General features: G+C 39.4%; 1 protein-coding gene across 1 annotated transcript in view; it reads left to right on the top strand.

Moving 5' to 3' along the window:
- The first annotated feature begins 584 nt into the window (after window positions 1-584).
- Window positions 585-20,413, top strand: part of crfa4 (cytokine receptor family, class I receptor 4) — a 29,298-nt gene continuing 9,469 nt past the window's right edge. Inside the window, exons 1-3 of the mRNA XM_078243895.1 lie at window positions 585-834; window positions 15,578-15,687; window positions 18,506-18,644. Of these exons, the coding sequence (XP_078100021.1) occupies window positions 15,597-15,687; window positions 18,506-18,644 (230 nt within the window). The 5' untranslated portion in view covers window positions 585-834; window positions 15,578-15,596. The remainder of the gene's footprint in view (window positions 835-15,577; window positions 15,688-18,505; window positions 18,645-20,413) is intronic.

The raw sequence follows: 20,413 nt of genomic DNA, 5'->3' as shown, positions 1-20,413 counted from the left end.
CAACATCATCAAAAGTCCGTGTTTACATCCATTGTTTTGATTGAGAGACCCCTAGCGGCAGAAAATGACATTGTAAGTTTGAATCATTCGGGAAAAAATGCATTTGGAAACCATAGTTATTACCTGAAGCTCATTCTTGACCTCGGAAACAGCAGCTGAAATAAACAATCTTGCGGTCTATTTAGTAGCTGTTCTGGAGCTTTTGATCATATCAGCAAACTAAGATATAAAGTGAAATACTTTGAAGAGTTCAGAAAACGTTTTCATTGTTGATTTGTTTAACTGTTTCACTATTTTTAAAGTTAAATAAATGCAACATCTTTCTAAAAGTCAATTAGTAATGAGTGTTAAATAATTGTGATTTCAATATTGACCAAAATAGTTGTGAATATAATGTTGTCCATAATCAAGCAGCCTTAATTTTAAGGTTGAATGATTATATTTATATTTCTGGTATTTATTTTCCTGGCAGCAATGATCTTCCATAGATTCTTCCTCCAGGCGGAGAGGAGCGCACAGGAGGCTGGTTCCTCCCAGAGAGGAGAGGCTGGAGCTCCAGCTGCTCTCCGGCTGATGACGCGGTACCAGGTGGAGGAAGGAGGGGGGCGCTGGAAAAAAAAGACTTCGACGACAGTGAACGCAACACACCGCTGACATCTCTCCGGCAGACATCAGCCTCACCGCCTGCTCCGGCTCCTTCACACGGAGTTCATCCGGACAAGCGGCCGCATCCACCGGCTACCGGCCGGTCCTGCTCCCGGTGTGGTTCTATGCTCGAGGAATCGCTCTCCTGGAGGCTTTATAACGGCTGCAAGCGGTGTATTAACTTGAGAGGTAAGGCGGATTCATGCTTTCTAATCTGGAGGCAACACTGGTGCAGGTGCGCCTTCATTTAGAAGCTTAAAAGTTGAGAAGAATGCCTCCTTAATTAACAACGTGGCAGTTAATTAAGAACGTGTTATGGGTGTACCGGACGGTTTTTTATCCGTTATTTGTTTTAAACATCTGAAAAAAGAATCACAAATGTGCATCAGAGCTTAAAAATAAATCTTGAATCTGCTCATTTTATTTTGAGTAACCCTCCTTTTGTCCTCGGGTCTAATCTGACCCGTTTTAAAAATGTCTTTAAAAGATTAGATTTTGGTTTCTTTTAACCAAATTCCCCCAAATAACTGAAAGAAGTTGGCTAGAAGCCTAGGTTTGGCACATAATTGGTTGATCATTTATATTTATGCTTTACAAACAGGCAAACCAAGGAAGACAACAGGTGTGATTATGTGCTGCCATTAAAGAAATTGAAATGGTTTCTAAACAGTATCCTGACCTAATAAACTTTGACATATACCAGTCTGGGATTATCCAGCAACATATGTTCTTCTGTTCTTAACTATTAGTCCAAATAATTCATAATTTCTGTATTTTTTTACTCAAATATGTATAAGTTATAGTTTATTGTCCATGATTTCCAAAACGCAGTGTGTAACAAGTGGTAATAATTTGGCATAAAGTTGCCTAAGAAGGTATAACATGATAATTTATACTTTATGCTTTGTAAACAGGCAACAGAGGAGGAAAACGGGTGCATGGTCGACAGGATGACAATACGGGGGTTAAGGGTGAATGAAAGCAAATCCTCACATTTGAGAGACTGGGAACTTTAAATAACTGGAGTTTTTAACTCGATAAATGACTTAAATGGACGATGGAAACTAACAAAACTAAGTGTACTCGCAGAGTCATGTGTACCTGCGGTCTGAACAGGCTCACCTGTAGAAGAGGGTGGTTAAAGGGAGGGAATAAGGATAGCTTAAAGAAGATAAACCATGTTTCCCCTCTGTTTCTTCTTCTTGTCAGTTTAGACCAGAGTTGGACATTATTCCACATGCTCAGTATGTTTTAAACACTTTACTTCACACCTGAATTACAGACCCATTTACTGGGTTTTCAAAACATATTTGCTAGTTTTGACAGTTTCAAAGGTATTATTTTGATCATTGCCTCATAATGACATGGGAATCCTTATTTGAATCAGTTACTGGAATTTTGAAAGAGGTTTGCTGAGGGTTTTGTTTGTGTTTTTTTTGTCTGTACTCAGATGTACATGTTATTTATGTTAAAAATAAACTAAAACTAAACATAGTGACATCCATACATGTCCATAGAGACTCATTAGACTTGACTCAGTAATGCCTAAACTTGATGATAAACATTAGGACAGCAGAAAAAACATATTTCTGTTGTCCTAAATTCTGTTTACTTTTTTGCATTTTTCCAGTGAATTCCTCGTTGATCTTATCTCTGACAAGTAGTCACATAAATACACATATTTTCACCTGCAAATTATCTAAACCGCTCACACCATGCTGTGCTGTGTTCATTTCAGCTATACTGTAAATTGCCGCTGCAGACGGGTGATTTGTGTAGCAGCTGGCTCCATTTGTTAGAACACCAGCCAGTCTAAATACTACACATGTTGTGGAGATCACCCAGGAACACGTACATTAATGTTCTCCAAAGCACGGTGTTATAAACTATTCCACACTTGTGTTTTGAGTGATTTTAGTTTGTAACAAGTGGATCAGTCTCAAAGTAACCCCCTGGTCCCCTTTCAGTGGAAACTACACACCTCAATGTCCAAACATGTGTTAAAACAGATAAGAATGGCAAGACAAGTACATTAGACCACACCTAGGGTGAGCATGAGGTCAATGCATTCTCATTTTGCTCATGAACGGGTTCATATGTCGTACGAAATCTTTTGCATACCAGTTCGTATGACATCCCACGAAATTAGGCGACCGCCGGCCGGTCACGTGACACCGGCTACAGCGCTCTGTGAGCTGTCGGTCCTTTCAGGGGTTTAGTCGACAAAAAGTAACCGTCATGCAGCGAAGATAGTTAAGTTTAGGCATTAAAATGACTTAAGTTTAAGAAAAAGATTGTGGTTTGGAATAAAACACTGACAGGGAACAAACAAGCGTTTTTCTGGGTGAAAGTCTTTTGTTTTCCTCCGATCCCTGGCTTGAAAGTGCTGTATTTTAGGACCCACACATCCACCTGACCTCCTCCCTATGAAGATCTTCGCACTCTAGTACAGCAGCAGTCAATGTGCTGCATACATTGAATACATACAAATTACAGTGCTTTACTTTTTCGTAGCTATACTGTGTGTACTAATGGTTCATGAGAACAGCCTGGGACAAGCAAGATGTGGCTGCTCTCTTGATGCTATTTCTCAGTGTGGTTAATATCTGTAAAAAGTAAATAAGAATCATGAATGTGAGTTGGGGGTTGTTGTAGAAAAGTGAGCATGACTTTGATTTCTGTACTGCATTTTGTAGGCTTGCATGTTTAATCATGCTGGACTTTGAAGATGTTCTGCCTCCCCTGTGCAGCACTGATGCTCAGTTTCAAAGCACAGCTGGACATTTAAAGTCAGGCCATGCAGATAAATCCCAGTGGGCAGTTTTCTTTTTTCTGTCGTCTTCAAAACTAACACGTTCAAGATCAAAACATTTCCGAACCTTCAGCCTTCATAGTTAAAACTGCAGCGCTGAAAAAGCATAAAATCGTAAAAATAAAACGCATGAAAGAAGTCTGACTGCCATTACCTGAGATTGTGTTGCAGATCTAATCAGGAATCAAAGACTACACATCATATGCAGTGTGCTATTATCTTGTGAAAGTTTAAATTGAAGTTATTAAGGTGAACTCTGACCATTCAGGCTGACACAAACCTTAAATTTAATAATAAGTCTTACTAATTGGCACCAGTCTGTTGCTAGTTACATGAACACAGGCTGTTTTTAGAAAGATAAATGCTTTTTTTTGCAGTCAAATGTCACTAGACTGAATAAGGAGGAGTTTTTTTTAAATGAAGGCACGTGAAATTGGACCCACACTGATCCTGAACCCGCTCACTTCCAAGTTGCTGGAAAGACAGGCACAAAGAGAGGGTACCCACCTATGAGTTTACTTGTCTGCTGAAGTAGTAGTTGTGTCGGAATGATTAGATGACATACAGAAAATTGTTAGTCGCAGCTTATCTAAAAGCATTGATATGATCAGCTGTGATTATTTTGACTGGCTGCAGATGTTTGTGATGACAAACTTATGAAATCGGGCCAAAGTAGAGACACAAAGTAGCATTGAAAATGACATGAGAGTAGATTTGAAGTAGTTGCCGCCTGAAATCTCGGCTGGATTGTATGATAGCTCTGAAAAGTAGTGAAATGTGAAGTGAAGCTGGAGCAGCAGGATTTGAATGAGCAGTAATTTAACATTGTGAATAAAGACGTAAGTCAGCTGCAGGACATCTTTTAATCCTGATGGACCTGCGGGGAATTTCCCTCTACAGTACTGTAGTTTTTGACTTTATTACTGTAGTAATGTACAGTGCTTTCTGTCTGCTCCGCTGTACACTGGAGCGGAAAATCGGTTTAAACGTATACATTTAGTTCTTATGGCTCATCGTAGGATATCGTATAGGTGCATAGACGCAGTATCACAGGTTTTCTGATATCCGTATTAGAACAATTCTAGTTTGATAATAAACATCTTTAGGATTATAACTTCAAAATGTCAGTAATCTCAGTTAAATTAACCCTGTCGTCCCTGTGCTGATGTTTGTCTGTGTCAGAGGGTTTGTGATATAGTAGCTGTCTGTTAATTACTAACAGTCAGGATTATATAACGCTGCAGTGTTTATGCCAAACACAAAGCTCGGCTGGCGTGTGATTAGGTGCATGTGACTCCCTGTGGATCGAATGCTGCTGTCTGTTCAGATCAGTGTTTCCTGTGTGTGTGTGTGTGTGTGTGTGTGTGTGTGTGTGTGTGTGTGTGTGTGTTCTCACCACTAACTGGTATGAATTCTTTAGATAAGACTTATCAAGCTGGATCTGCACATGACGGTTAAAGTCGTGGCCACAAAGTCCAACAGTGTGTCCGACAGAAACGTCACTGTAGCACAGTAACAAACACAACGTTTCAGAGAAACAAACTAAAATAGAATTAATCCTGACTTTCATGAAGAATAACTCTTTATAACTCTTTACAACTTTATGTAAGACTGACTGCTTTACAATGCAGATGTTCAGTGTAGAGCTGCAACGAACGTTTATTTTCATCGTCGAGAGAAATATAAAAACACTCCAGCGTTGACAAAGTTTCTAATAAGGCAGGAAATGTACCGTTTAGTTGCCTAAGCTTTTTTTTTCATCACATTTCAAACTTTTTTAGTCTTGTCTGAAATGTTTTTTGTGTAGCTGTCAGTCCGACGGTGAATGCAACAATTAATTCAACTGAATGTCATCGAGATCCATAAACTCGGTCTCCCTTTTTAGAGTGTGTTTCACTTAAGCCTCTCCTTCCTGTTTGTGTGTCGGGACTTAGAGTCTTTGTTGTTAAAGGTCAGAGCCGCGCCTGTGGGGACAGCAGAGTGACGGAGCAACAATAGCTCGGCTCTCTTTAATTAAACCTTATCTCTTAATTTAAATTGCTTTTTTAATGTCTGCTCTCTCAGAGCAACCAGTCCTCCAAACCATACGACAATATAGGTTTCTGTATTATTCAACATAACATAACCGAAGTCCAGCTGATAGCAGGAATGGCATTAGCTCTGCAGGTATTTGCTCATAAACCAAAGCATTGGACACATGAAAAGTGATTTACAGCAAAGTGAGAAACCACAAAACATACAAAAACATGCAAATTAAAACCAGTGCACACACTTGTGTGATAAAACTGAGCAATGAAATGAGCAATAAGAGGCAGCAAATATTTAGGACGGGTAATCTGAGACCAGCAGAATATGTGAAAGATCAAAATAAAACAAGGGGAAAGAAAAGGAAGAATAAAACATACTATCATAATAAAACAAACAAAGAGTGACAATCATGAATAGGTTTTCAATTGTCGTTAAAAAATGTGCACGGAGTTTGCATCTTTTTAAAGAAGCCTCGGAAAAATAAGGAATATAATGGTATCATGTGCCCTTCAAAATAAAAGTCCATGCTTCATTTACAAATGACTAAACGAAGGTTTATATAACATGGTGTATGCAAAGTTGTTTGCGTAGTTCATAAGCCTGGCCTGAGTAGAAAGAATTTATCTTAAATGTTCTTCAGACATAATACGTTTATTTAATACAGCGTCTTTTACAAAGTCACAATATGCTTCACATGAGAAAAAAAGTAAATATAGACCCAAAAACAGTACAACGAACAAGCAAAAAGAAGAATAAAATATCAATGAGAAAAAACTAATAAACAAAATTATAAACATCAGACAAAAGCCGGTTTATACAGGTCTTCAGCTGCTTTTATTTATTTATTTTTTGGCTTTTCCGCCTTTAATGGACAGGACAGGTGAGAAAGGGGAGAGAGAGGGGGAAGACATGCAGGAAATCGTCACAGGTCGGAGTCGAACCCTGGACCTCTGCGTCGAGGCATAAACCTCTAAATATATGTGTGCCTGCTCTACCCACTGAGCCAACCCGGCCACTTCAGCTGCTTTTTAGAAAGCGACAACAGACCACAGATCGTATGTTCCACAGTGTCGGAGTCGCCGCTTCAAAGACATGGTCACCTTAAGTTTTTTTTAGAGTCCGAGGGACGACCAGTAATCCCTCAGAAGACCTCAATTGAGAGAAGAAATGTGTTAAATACTCTCAATAATCTCTAATAATTATCCTCAACATCTGCAAAATAACGATGTAATCTGTTAAAGGTGGTGCCAATTAGCTGCCCTTTCTCCTGCGGGTCAATAAAGTGGTTTGAAGGATTGGATAGATTTTGTGTGGACATCCTGTTGTGGGCCAGCGTGTCGGCCTGCAGCATCGCTTTGCTCCCGCCGTATAGATTTATCTGTCAGGACTCAAACAGTGGGATGGGAATTGATCAGCCGCTGTAACGGGGAAGCAGCCAGTCGTCTCGGCAACGGGTGAAGCGCTGTGTTGGGATTGAGGGTGAGGAACAGAAAGCAAGGGATACTGCTTTCATGTATCAGATGAACCTTTTGAGAAATGTGTACGTAAATCAGTGTGACAGGTGTTTATTGGAGCTGCTGTGTTTGGGATGGCATTTTGTTTCTGCCTCATTATCATGCTCTACAGGTTCTTGTCTCCTTTGTTGCGTTTGAACTTATTCCTTCAGCGTGCTCCTTCTGTAACAGAAAATGTGCACATATTTCACTAACACTGGAAGGAATAAAAAGAAAATGTAAATTGGGTTTAGGGCTGCAATTGTCAATCGATCTGTTGATTATTTCCTCAATTATTGGATTAGTTGTTTGGTCTCTAAAATGTCAGAACATGGTGAAAAATGTGGATCAGTGTTTCCCAAAAAGCCCAAGATGACATCCTCAAATGTCTTGTTTTGTCCACAACTCAAAGATATTCAGTTTACTGTCACAGAGGAGAGAAGGAACTAGAACACATTCACATCTAACAAGCTGACATCACACAAGTTTGACTTTTCTTCATAAAAAATGACTCAAACCGATTAATTGATTACCAAAATAGTTGGCGATTAATTTAAGTTTGCAATGTTTGTCTTTTTACAGCTGCTACTTGAGTGTACAGAATAATCTTTGAGAAAGGAAATAATTCTTCTTGGCGTTGAAGCCAAAAAATAAAATGAAATTATATCGTTAAATTATTCACACTGAGCCTGTATGCATCCAGTTAATGACTAGAGGTATTTTTAATCCTAAGTGTAGAGAATTTTGATTTAATGAACCCTTATGCGTCACAGCTTGATTTGATTATTGTTTATGAATTTACAGCAACCATGTAGCTGTGCAGGGTTGGATGAGGTGAAACTGTATTAGATTTACTGTGACTGCTGCTGGAATGATGAATTAAGGCCTTTTTTCATGACTCCATGAGGGAGGTTTATCAACTTTGGATATTAAGCTGCTACCTTAAGTATCAACATGTCCTGGAAAGGTCTTAAAATTCTGAATTGAAGGTTTTAAAAATGTTTTTTAAATAGATTTAAGGGAACTTCCAGTATATTCCAACCTGGTATAGTCTTATTATATTGTTTTCTTTAAATTAAATAGATTCGCTTAAGCTGTGACTCAGCTGTCGAGTCTCCCGAGGCTGGTTTTAGAACGAATGGGACGTCACCTGTTTCTACAGCCAATAGAGAAGTCAGCTGCTCAAGTCAGCTACAAAATATAGAAATAAAATGATCTATAATCCATTTTATTTCTGTTACGACGTGTTGGGCAAGTCACTCCGGAAGTGTAATATGTAATTCTTTACTTATTGCTCCTTAAAAGAGTAATATATTACTTTATAAAGTGACATCAGAACTAATAATACTGGGTATAAATTCCTAATTCCTAATTTCCTTTTTAATCTAGCGCCATCAGCTGTGCGTTTGTTACTGCAGTTTGTAGAGTGTTGTGAGCATTTACTCATCCGTTACTCCCTTTATAATAGACGTCTTCATCATCATCGTTACTACCAGCTGCAACGTCGAGACTGAAATATGTCTATCTGAAGGATTGTTTTTAATTGGTTTATGACTTTTCCCATGAGCCTCAGCTGGACTTTGTGTTTTCTGATAATAAGCAACATGCTAACACACTAAGTTTCAAGTATGGCCTAAATTATACAGGCTATTTTCCATGACCTTTATCAACCGTAAACTTAAGTCTTGTAACAGGCTGATATTTCTGATAATGTAGACGAGGTTGTGTCCTGGAGTTTTGTTTTTCCTTCAGTCTGTAACCATTTGTGTGTAGTCTTTATTACACAATGTTCTTGGACTAATCGTTGATATTATTGCAGCTCAAGGATTTCGAGATGTGATAAAGAAGTTGCTTTGATAGCTTTAACCTAAAATAAATCTGCGATCCGAAAGCACACACAGTCATCGGCGTATCTTTGAGAGCCATCAGGAATTAGAGTAGTTTTACCACATGCACTGTGTGTTTACAGGACAATAACACAATCTCTGTAATCATAAGGGTATTAGGCATCCTTGCGCTCCTCGTTCCACTGAAGCAGCTGTTCTTTAAAACTCTGGATTTCATCCGGCAGGTGTTTGTCTTTTGCTGAGGCTTCCCAGCTATTTGTGTCAATGTTGGTTGATTTCAGGTCACGATGACATACAGTACATCTTTGTAGAGCAGAAGTGGCTGCCCTGATGGCCTTTTTCCCTGAAGCGAGCTTTCCATAAAAAGGTATTTGGGGTTTCTTCCGTCCTTGAGGAGTGTGAACATGGATGGGATCTTTGCTCGGGACAGAGCATCCCTGTTGGGCACTTCGTCTTTCCAGGAGATGCAGAGTATTCAGTAGGGTTGGGTACCGAAACCCAGTGCCAATATGACACCAGTTCCTAAATGACCGCTACCTACCGGACCTAATCTTTGTACTCTATGCTCTGTTGTTTTACTTTGAAACCTGTAGTGCTGTTTTATGTCTCTAATCCTTTCGGCTCTGTGCTGGGTCTTGTTTTGTGATGAGTTTTGCTCTGCTTGTGTTGTTTTTCATTCTTGTTTATTTGTATTTTAAAAAGCCTTTTTTAACCTTGATACCAGGGGACTACAGATGAAAAATAGCCTTTTGGCATCTTTAACCCATGTATAATCATGCGTTTGATTAATTTGCACTGTTTCCTTCTTAAACAAAGTGAATTGAATGACGATACAGATTTCGTATTTCGGCCTCATTCCGGGGCCCCTAAATGACTGCGCTACCCTCTGGCTCTCCGTAACGGACATTGCAGTCAACAGAAACTTCACTGCGTGACGCTAGTTAACATTAAACATGGCAGCCGGTGTTGTTAATCGTTTTAGCATCGGATATGAAAGGCATGAAGTCTCCTTTCTTGGTGAGCCTTGAGTGTCCATGTCTCGCTGGCATACACCGTTCTAATCCATCTGGATGTTATGGAAGTTATGCCTCAGATAATGAGCTCCACTGGCACATTAAAGTCAAGTGTAAATCCTGCTCTTTACTTACAGCATCATAGGGCTGTCTTTGTGTCTGTGCAGCATGAATTAACAGCAGTGGACATGCTTCACTTTCTGTAGTCCCTGTGGAGGGCTTCAGGCTGTACAGTGTGACAAGAACTTGCGACCAGTCGGGACATTCAGAGAGGCTTTCCCCTGTTCTGAGGATTCACATGCATGAGGCTCAGACAGCTCGAGGCTTCTCCCTCTGCTTAGGTCTATTTCTGTGAGACAGGAAGTTGTGAACTGGCTAAAACCCCAGAGGTGAAGTGAAGCCTGAAGGGAATCAAATCAACGCGTGACTGTTTGTTTGATGATGCGCTCATAGCTGACATGAGGAATGAAACAAAACGTATTCAAAATCTAAAGTATTTTGAGTCTTATTAGGTCTGATATAGTCCTTTAATTCTACCTGCAGGTCTGTTTATCACCGGAGTGCATCCAAGGTGGCTCCCTCAGCTCTGATCCTACAGTGCGTCATCACAGGAGTGTGAACTGTGAACGACTGATGCTAAGGCGAGTTAAGCTCTCTGTTTGGGGCAGTTCAGGACCAACACATCTTTGTCTGTCTTTTATCTGACTTTTGATTTACATTGGCAACCTTATTTGATGTCCCTTTTCTTTTAATCTTTTGTTGAGAAGCTCTTTGCAAATTCTGTTTGATAGAAGCCCTGGAAAGTATTTACAGATTTAGATTTATTGCCCCAGAGGGAGATTTTTCAGTTCTGCTTTTGCATAAAGGACTAAACTTCTGCTCTCCTTTTCGGTGTCCTGTATCTTGGACCAGATGGTAGTGGTGTGAAGTATTGATTGAGGAGTGCTAGGGGTGTGATGGCTCTGAGGTTTTAATGTTTGAGAGATTGGGTATGAGGAGCAGTGGGAACAGGACAGCAGGATGGGTTGGATTGTGTTTTTCTTTTGTAAAGCAACAGCATAGGCTGTTATGAACTATTCGTACATATAGCTACGAAACGTAATGCAGTGTAATTGGTGTGATGTCCAGATGTTTAGGCATTCTGTTATAAAAAAGAGAGTGCACATAGCTGCTGTTAATGGAACATGCCTCCAGACCTCCCCGTAGGTTTGAACTAAGCCCTGAATGTTTACAACATCTGGCTCCACCCCTGGAAATGAGGCTTGTGCCCATCTGTAGGACAGATGGAAGGAGGGCAGATGTTGAAGGATTAGAAACAATGAGCTAAAGTTTTTTATTTTTTTATTTTTTTTATTGCACTTTTCATTGATATCATTGTGTCCTGAGGCCTGTGCAGCATCAGGATCAGCTGAGAACTCAGATAGAAAACCCAACAAGGCGTTGTTTTTAATCCTCCTCTCCTGCAAGATCAAGGCAGGGATTATTCGCTGCGACTGTAATTGTTCGTGCTCGAGGATCGGCTGCTGTTTGCATGGCAGTGCCTTTACTGTCATAAGAGCAGACTTTAAATCTCTAAGCTCCCTTATGACTTCATTACTGTTGCTTCAATCTTGATGTCGGTCGTTTACATAAGGAGGATATTTTATGTCTGGTGTTCCTGACCTAAATCTTTTTGTTTCTCTGTTAAAACAGCTAAATATACTTGCTTACAAGTAAAGTATCCAAAGTAAAAGCAGAGTAAAATATGTCCTTCCCGGTACTTTTTCACAGCTGGAAACTACATTTAGACGCTGCCTCGCCAGGTCCTAATTCTTGGAATAGTTGCTGTAGTGGAAAAGAGATATTTATAGTTGCTTTATCAGACTCCTGGCAGGTAGGTTTCTGGCAGGTGAGCTGTCCCTGATAGTGGCCTGGAGACGCAGACTTCTTGGAAGTAAATTTAGTCACTGGTTTAGTCAAAATGAAGTTTAAAAACTTTCCAGTTACTAGAAAGGGTTCCTGGGTTTTTCCTAGAAAAGCTATTTTGGGGATTCAATTATTTCATGCAACGTATGAAACAATTAAATAATCACATTTTGATTGATCAAACTTACGTTTCCTCCAGTGTGATTTAGTTTTTGTCATTGATTTCAGACCACACACTTTTGTTTTGGCTACCAAAGACCTTTTTTTAATAGGACAACATGGATGTTCTAGAAAAGCTTGTAGGGTGACATTATTTTCTTCTGGATGACAGTCGACAGGAATCTGATATTAGAAAACTTAAAACAGCCAATCGTTTCTTCTAAGGAGGAATTCCTGGTTAAACCAGACGGGGAAACTTGAGATATGAGATAACTAAAACAAATACTTACTGTATAGAATAGGGTTGCACGATATTGACAAAATGTGATATTGTGATATTGATTATGAATATTTATTTCTGTTTATTTGAATAGAGACAGATACAAAAAACATAGATTATTACACAATTATTGCGATATCAATATTAATTTAGATATTTTTAAACATGTAAAATTACAAAAGTTACGGGAAAACGCATCAAAATAGATTCATAACTCATTCATTTCATTCATTCATAAGTTTTCTTACAACACAAGGTTTATTTCAACCGACAGTCATATCGGACTGGTCCAACATGTCGACCATGTCTACAGAACAGGACATGTTCTACTGGTTGGACAGTATAACAATATATAAATAAGGACCATGTCTACAGAACAGGACATGTTCTACTGGTTGGACAGTATAAATATATAAATAAGGACCATGTCTACAGAACAGGACATGTTCTACTGGTTGGACAGTATAACAATATATAAATAAGGACCATGTCTACAGAACAGGACATGTTCTACTGGTTGGACAGTATAACAATATATAAATAAGGACCATGTCTACAGAACAGGACATGTTCTACTGGTTGGACAGTATAACAATATATAAATAAGGACCATGTCTACAGAACAGGACATGTTCTACTGGTTGGACAGTATAAATATATAAATAAGGACCATGTCTACAGAAGAGGGCATGTTCTACTGGTTGGACAGTATAACAATATATAAATAAGGACTATGTCTACAGAACAGGACATGTTCTACTGGTTGGACAGTATAAAATAAATAAAGAGAACAGGGCACAACTTTTCTTTCTCTTCTCTGAGTCGTTCCGTTTAGTTGTCTCTATCTATTTCTTCACTTACACTGTCACTCTGGTGAAATATGCACACACATGGTACGCTCCATAGGGTTTGTCACATAGTGCACGTCAGTGCACGGGTCCACTGACGTGCACTAACATGTGCAAGTGGCACGGTAACTGGCCAATGAAACATCATTATAGCATTTCAAGCGGGCTCTAAATCAAATGCAACTAAGTCACACAGCCAACGGACGGGACGCAGCGCTCCACAAAATAAACAACATATTGCATACTTATTGCGACACTTTCGATATATATTGAGTCAATATATCTTGCACCCCAGTATAGAACCAGTTTTATGATCCTTTATCAGTGAGTATTCACAGTGTCACCATGACCTTAACATGCCACACGTGCTCAGTGGTCTCTCGGTTCACTGCACTAAGCTGATTAGAGTAATGAGCTTTCAGCAGAACCTTAAACCCCAAAGGTCTCTGTCACGGTGTACTATTTTTGTACAAGGAATCAATACAAACATCTACACAGGAAGTCACAAACTATATCAGACTGAATAAGGTGTTCTTTATGAAAAATGTGTTTATTTCTGTTGACATTTTCAGCCGTACTAATGTTTAAAGATGTATAGTTAACCACGGAGGTCCGACCTGTCAGGTAAATTAGCTCTCCAACTAACGTTAGTGAAACATATGACACTGACATATGAAAGCATCAAACATGCATTTTAGATAGAGATGAGAGTATATCCAGTTGTTCCTCGTCCTCTTTTGCTCAGTGACGTTAAACTGTACTGTACCCGAATTGGCCCTCAGGTATGTAATATGTCTATTTCATAAAATAACTTTACAGTGCTCAATGTGGTTGTAGGCAGTAGCCGACATTACGTTACGTCCCCCTTCCATTTAGTGTTATTCCTTTTACTCCGTCTTTGTGTTGGCTTACTATTTTCTTTTCACTTGTCCCCCTGTAACTGTGTAAAGCGACCATGGGTTTCATGAAATGTGCTCTATTAATCCAAGTTATTACGTTGGTTGCTACAACAATCTCTTAATGCTTTGGCTCGTGACACAGCGACAGTGATACCTGGTTTAGCTCATGATCCATCCAAAGTAGGCTAAGTTACCGTATGCAACACTTGAAATACAACGAAGCATCTGTAACGTACTCTCTTATTGTAAATTAATTATTTTCTGTCTGAGTAAAACATTCATCACAACTATATGACCTCCCCATAACGCTAACTCAGTAATCTACAGTGGGCAATAAAGCACCATAAAGAAAAGAGTTTTACGACAGCAGGTGTGGTAACAACACTACCGCTGTTGTGCAAAGCGGCCGCTAGAATCAACACAAACTGAAAGTTACATATAGTCACTTTAAGTACTTTCAGAGGGAAATATTTGACTTGTTCTCCTCTGCATTTATCTGGCGGCTGGAGTTACTTTGCAGATGAAGAATTCTAACAAATCAGCTGCAGTGTTTTGTCTTGAACCAGCTTTAAAAGTGATTCTTTTCTTCCTAAATAAGTACTGTGCGGTGGATTCATTTCATGCCGATGTGAAAAGTGGTTCATGTGGATTTTGAAAAGTGACTGATAATTATTTAAAGAAACTTTAAAGCACCCAATTCTTAACCAATCTGCCAGGGAAACACTGAGCTGTATATCAGTTTTTGTTTCTTTCTTTATGTCCGGCATGAAAATCTCCCATTCTAGAGATTCAAGTACTTTTACAATGGATACTTGAGTTTCAGTTCTTTTTAGAAATCTGTTGAAGTCAAAGCCTTTAAAAAAGGTTTCAAATAGGACCATGAAAATAAGCACATTTACATTTATTTTTAACAGACGCTAAAGCTTAAATCATGGCATACTTTGAATGCGCAAGTATGTGTAAAAGTCAAGCTTGTCATTTAATTTCCAAGTTTAGGTTGTCTAACGATTTAAAAAGGCAAAGTGAATTTCTTTGTCAGTATGGCAGCTGCACCATGTGTCATTAAAAAAATTAAAAAATTTAAAGATAATCTAATATACCCTGAACAAAAATTTTTTAATTATTTATTATTATTAAATCTGCTTGTTTTAATTAGGTCACACATGTGCACGCAAATTCTAAATCTGATTTCATGTTAATATTGGCAGCCTTACCTTTGTGGTATCACAGATTTTAGGATTGTTTTCTTGTGCTACGACTGTGGGAATCAAGCCAGAGGAAGTCCCACAAGTTAACTTAAATTAGTCTTTCTATTCTCTCCTCTGTTTCACAGAAAATGCTGTGTAATTTTTAGGAATGTATGCACTCTTAAAGGGAAGTTTGTTGTTGTTGTTGTTGTTGTTGTTGTTGTTGTTGCCCGGCAGAGGACTGATTTGATGAAGCGGGATGTGTCTCATGACTGAAGGAAGTGTCGCTGCTGCTCAGTGTTTGGACTTAAAGAGCTGCTGCTGTCCTTTTAAAATCCAAATGTGCAGTTGTCTTTGGATCATGTTCCTACAGTAGTTTAACATGAGAACGTGTGAGTACATCACTGTGGGATCCTTCTGGACTTAAGGTGGTGTGTTTATGTTGTTGTCTGTGTTGACAGGTGGACAGAAGGCAGCAGGATGCTGTGGCTGCTGCTCTGTCTGCTTCCTCCGTTGGACGGCAGTAGAATCGTCGCCCAGAACGCTGCTTACAGAGAACGACAGAGCCACGGTGAGTCAAAGACCAAAATGTTGGTTTATTTTTCTTTTATTGTAGTCAAACCAGACTTCCATTGCCATTTTTCTGTACAAAATCCTGTATAAATGTGTGTATATATTTAGTTTCCGCTCAGTTGGACGTGTCAGCGGGGAGACATCGATGAGCTCGTGACCTATTTGAATTTCTCTTCATTTGCAACCAGTTTAGAGCTGCACAGTGTTGAGTCTAAACCCAACATCAGCTGTTGCTGCTGTAAAAAAAAAAAATGTATCTGTCAGCACACACTGTATCCATCTGTCACAAGTCATGTTTCGACTGAATCTCACTGAGATTTGTCTGGTGTTGTTCCACATGAAAAGTTTGATTACCTCAGCCTGTCTCTGTCTGTCTGTGTCTCTGTCTGTCTCTGTCTGTAGCCATTAGCTCGTTTCATAAACGTTCATCCTCCAAACTGCTGCAACTACTCTTTGTGGTCGTTTTGTGTCTCTTTGTGATCGTTTTGCGTCCCTTTGTGATCGTTTTGTGTCTCTTTGTTGTCGTTTTGTGTCTCTTTGTGGTCGTTTTGTGTCTCTTTGTGATCGTTTTGCGTCCCTTTGTGATCGTTTTGTGTCTCTTTGTGGTCGTTTTGTGTCCCTTTGTGGTCGTTTTGTGTCCCTTTGTGGTCGTTTTGCGTCCCTTTGTGATCATTTTGTGTCTCTTTGTGGTCGTTTTGTGTCTCTTTGTGGTCGTTTTGTGTCCCTTTGTGGTCGTTTTGTGTCCCTTTGTTGTCGTTTTGTATCTCTTTGTGGTCATTTTGCGTTTCCTTGTGGTCGTTTTGTGTCCCTTTGTTGTCGTTTTGTGTCCCTTTGTGGTCATTTTGCGTTTCCTTGTGGCCCCATAACCCTTCGGACCCCTGGAAGGCATTTCATTAAAGCTATCCAAGTAACCTTGAACACAAAAATGAAAAAGACAAAATTATTCATGATGGATTATCGTCTAAAGTGAGTTTGTCTCTACAATTAGATTTTCATGACATGAAACAGAATAAATGACGAAAGTTAATCTTAAAATATTAAGAAAAATGTTCATAGTGATGAAAAGTCGCCTCCTGTTACATTATGTCCACATGGCGTCAATGCTTTTAAACCCAGATGTTACAGACAGCATTCAGCATCACTGTGAATCGGGCCAATCAGATTTGCTGCAGGTTTGAATTTGCCCAGCTTTACTGGCGCCCAGCATGCTTCGTTTTTCTTTCTTTAATTCTGAGAAGTGCAGGTTGTTGATTAGAAAGTCCCTGCAGCGCGACTCACTGAGCTCCTTACAGCACACACAACAGGTCTTTGTTTCCCTGCTGCCGTCAGACTGCAGATCCATGCATTCTCTCGTGGATTACTGTTCGCCTCCCGCTGCTCCGATCTGTGGAGGGCACATGATGTCTCGCTGCTTTAATGTACTCTCAAGGACTTTTCTTTCACAGGATGGTGAGGACACAAAGTCTTTGTATTTCCATCTGAGGGAAAAACTCAAACAAATACACAACTCCTATAGAAGCGGACGTTTTGACAAAACACTCTTACATTAAGGTCCACTTGAGTACAGCTCGTTCCGGACCTTTTACCTGTATCACACAGTCTTCATCAGAGGATGGACTTCACTCACTCATTATGGACGACAAGTCCAGAAGTGATAAAAAAAAATGGAACGTTTGAACATCCACATTCTCATGACAACAGAGCACACTCCCTACCTGCGTCCATACAGTTCAGAACTCCGTAACGAGCTTGTGAGGATCGTGAGTTGAGATTATTTCCTCAAATGTTGTTTACTAAATTGTTTATTAACTTAAAATTTGTTTGTTTTATAACAATTTTCCATTTGGATTTGCAAAAATGTGTTCAGGAATGAAATGAAATGGGACAAACCAGAAAAATAAATTCAAGACAATTCAGACATTCAAAAAAAGATGAAAAACAAATAAAATCATACATTTTTCAGTTTCATTTCATACGACTCAGAAATATTTGCAATAAACTGGGTTATTTCCTTGTAAATTTAAGTGTGAAATAAAATAAAAAGAATAATCTTCTACAGTTGAGACATGAAATGTTACGAGATCAGTCACACTCCCACTTGATGAGCGGGTTAGTCAACAGCAGGCAGGACTGTTCAGACTTCCTGCGGCTTTCAGACGCCAATCAATTTTCCACTGCTGGTCTAAATCACTGTCATGGGACCGGTGCAGATGATTAGATGAGCTACTTCTCCCGAGTCGGTGGCGGTCGGGCGCGCCCTCAGTTTGGAGAAGCAGGCAGGAGAACCGACACGGAAGCTAAGCAATGTCCCGCTGTGGACGGGGGCAGCAGCTAAACACCTAAAACATCTATATCACTTTGAGTGTACGCTATATTTAGAATATTTTCAGCACTTTACGTTGCTGTCAGACAGCCCTTTACGACGGGGAACTGAAGCCGTTATCTCTGCTCTCTTCAAAGCCACCAGACTCCTTTTGACAAAAAGTCATTTTACCTCACAGAACAGTGGATTTGCTGCTCTAACGCTGCCTCGATTTGTAAGCCTTGATATCCAGTAAATCCTCACATTTATCTTGTGGGCCAACATACAGTACTGAACAAGCATTTCTTTGCTAATTTAAAACATCTAGCTCCAGTATAGAGCCACAGAGAACCTGAATTATATAAACTGTACACCAAAGAAAGAGACAAACATTTATGTCGCATTTTGCTCTTATTTCTTGAAGCTTATAAGTTTTTTAAACTGAGAAATACAATGTTTGTGTGCCGACTGACTCGACTTTGTGATTTTTTCTTTTTTTTTTTTCTTTTTGCAGAGGAGGTTGTAATGACAGCGAGGCCTCACATCTACCACTGCCGCTCACCCAACATGGAGGACTTCTCCTGCTGGTGGCATCCGCTGGACAACCTGACGGAGGGAGAGCAGGTCACCTACGTCCTTACATACTCCAAAGAGTACGTACACACCACACACACACACACACACACACACAAACTAAGCTACATGTACTCTCAATTAATTAAACAAAAATCTTTGAAATTGCTCCAGGATTGAGCAAGAACGCTGTAACCGGCAGCTGCGAAACAAGCTGCAATGTAACCCTATAGGACAGATGTTTACCAGTCAGTTTCCGTCCACTAAAAGTGTTTGTTTTTGGTTCCCAGGCAACGTATTTGATAAGAAAGCCTGAGAGCTCAGATTTAATCAACACCGACCTTTCAAAAATAAATTGCCGCTGATTCAAACGTCCCTGGAGAAATTGATTTACGGTGCAGCTGTTATTAATCGCTTCCAGTTCATAATTCAGTTTGTCTAAAATAGAAACAAGCAACTCTGTAAGAACTTTTTTTGCCTGCTGTTCTTTAAAAAGAGAAGGAAACAGGGATCCTCGAGATTGTACAGTGACTTTAAGTATTTGATGTCATTTGACAACAACAAAAACAGATGATTCAACCCTAAAAAATGTCTTAAAAACACCTTCAAAGAATGTCTCCAAAATCTGCCATAAGGTCCATTTTGTATTTGTTCTGGAGCTTTCTCCGATTGTATCGCACCATCTTGATCTTGCACACAGAGTTTGCTAAATGCATGTGTTTAAATGTATGATTTCCTGAGGACTATAAAGGTTAACTTCTGCATTTTTCAACCTGCAACCAAGCTGCAATGTAACCACTCGGGGCAATTGTTTTCCGTCAGTGTGTGACCAGTAAAAGTGCTGTTTTTGCTGGTGACAGGCTCAGATTGTCTGGCAACATTATGGAAAGTTGTTGAAGCAGGAAGGAGCAAACACAAACTGTTAACACAAAGTTTGTTAAGTTTAGAATATGTTTATTTGCTGCAGCAATACGTTTTTTGTTCATTTGAATTAAGAACTCCGATCAAAAGTAGACTAAAGTTTCTGGGTCATATAAATCCAGTTTGATTTGTTGTGCTCCCCCTCGGCGAGAAGCTTTTAACGCACTGCTCTGAACTGGTGAACGCAGCCTCACATGGACTCAGCACAGTGCCAGATGGTACAGACAGCGAAGAAGCTGCTCCCAGTAATCAGGACAAATTGGATTGTGCATCTGACCCGACGAGGCTCGCAGCTCCATCGATTGTCATCTCGTTGTGCTGCAGCCACGTATGTAAATCTGTGATGATGTGATAAGAAAAGGCCTAAATCAACTGGGAATAAATAGCAATAAGTAACAGTTTATGGTCTCAGTGTTGTTTTGGGGAATTTGTGAGATTACATTCAACAGATAAGATTAATAAATAATAGAGAACTTAGTATTTGTCTGCAAACTAACTGCATATATAAATTAGCCCTCGATTCTCTGGTCCCAGATCTGCTATGTGGTCATTTACTTTATTTGCACAAAGATATAAAGTACATACAATAGATTTTTAAAGACCTTTCAGAGTCCTCCCTTAATACAAACTTAAAAAAAGAAAATCCATACAACAAGCAGAGAAACATAAAACACAGACACAATATATACATATCAAAAATTAAAGCAAGTAAAAAGACAAAATCAAACCTAGAGGCAGACAATAAATATGACAGAAGTTTCCTGCCAAAAGCTTTAAGATGAAATGAGAAACTTCTTTAGCTGTGACCAAAAGGCTGCCAAGAAGGATGTTTTTAGTGTTTCATTCAATGAATTCCACCTCTATGGGATTAAAAAAATTGATGTCTTGATGTTACAGCAAAGAGGCAAATGGTTTTGCCTTGGGTGAA

The sequence above is a fragment of the Sander vitreus genome, chromosome 24 (genome assembly GCF_031162955.1).
Source record: "Sander vitreus isolate 19-12246 chromosome 24, sanVit1, whole genome shotgun sequence".
NCBI classification, from domain to species: domain Eukaryota; kingdom Metazoa; phylum Chordata; class Actinopteri; order Perciformes; family Percidae; genus Sander; species Sander vitreus.
This window is presented reverse-complemented; position numbering and strand designations above follow the sequence as displayed.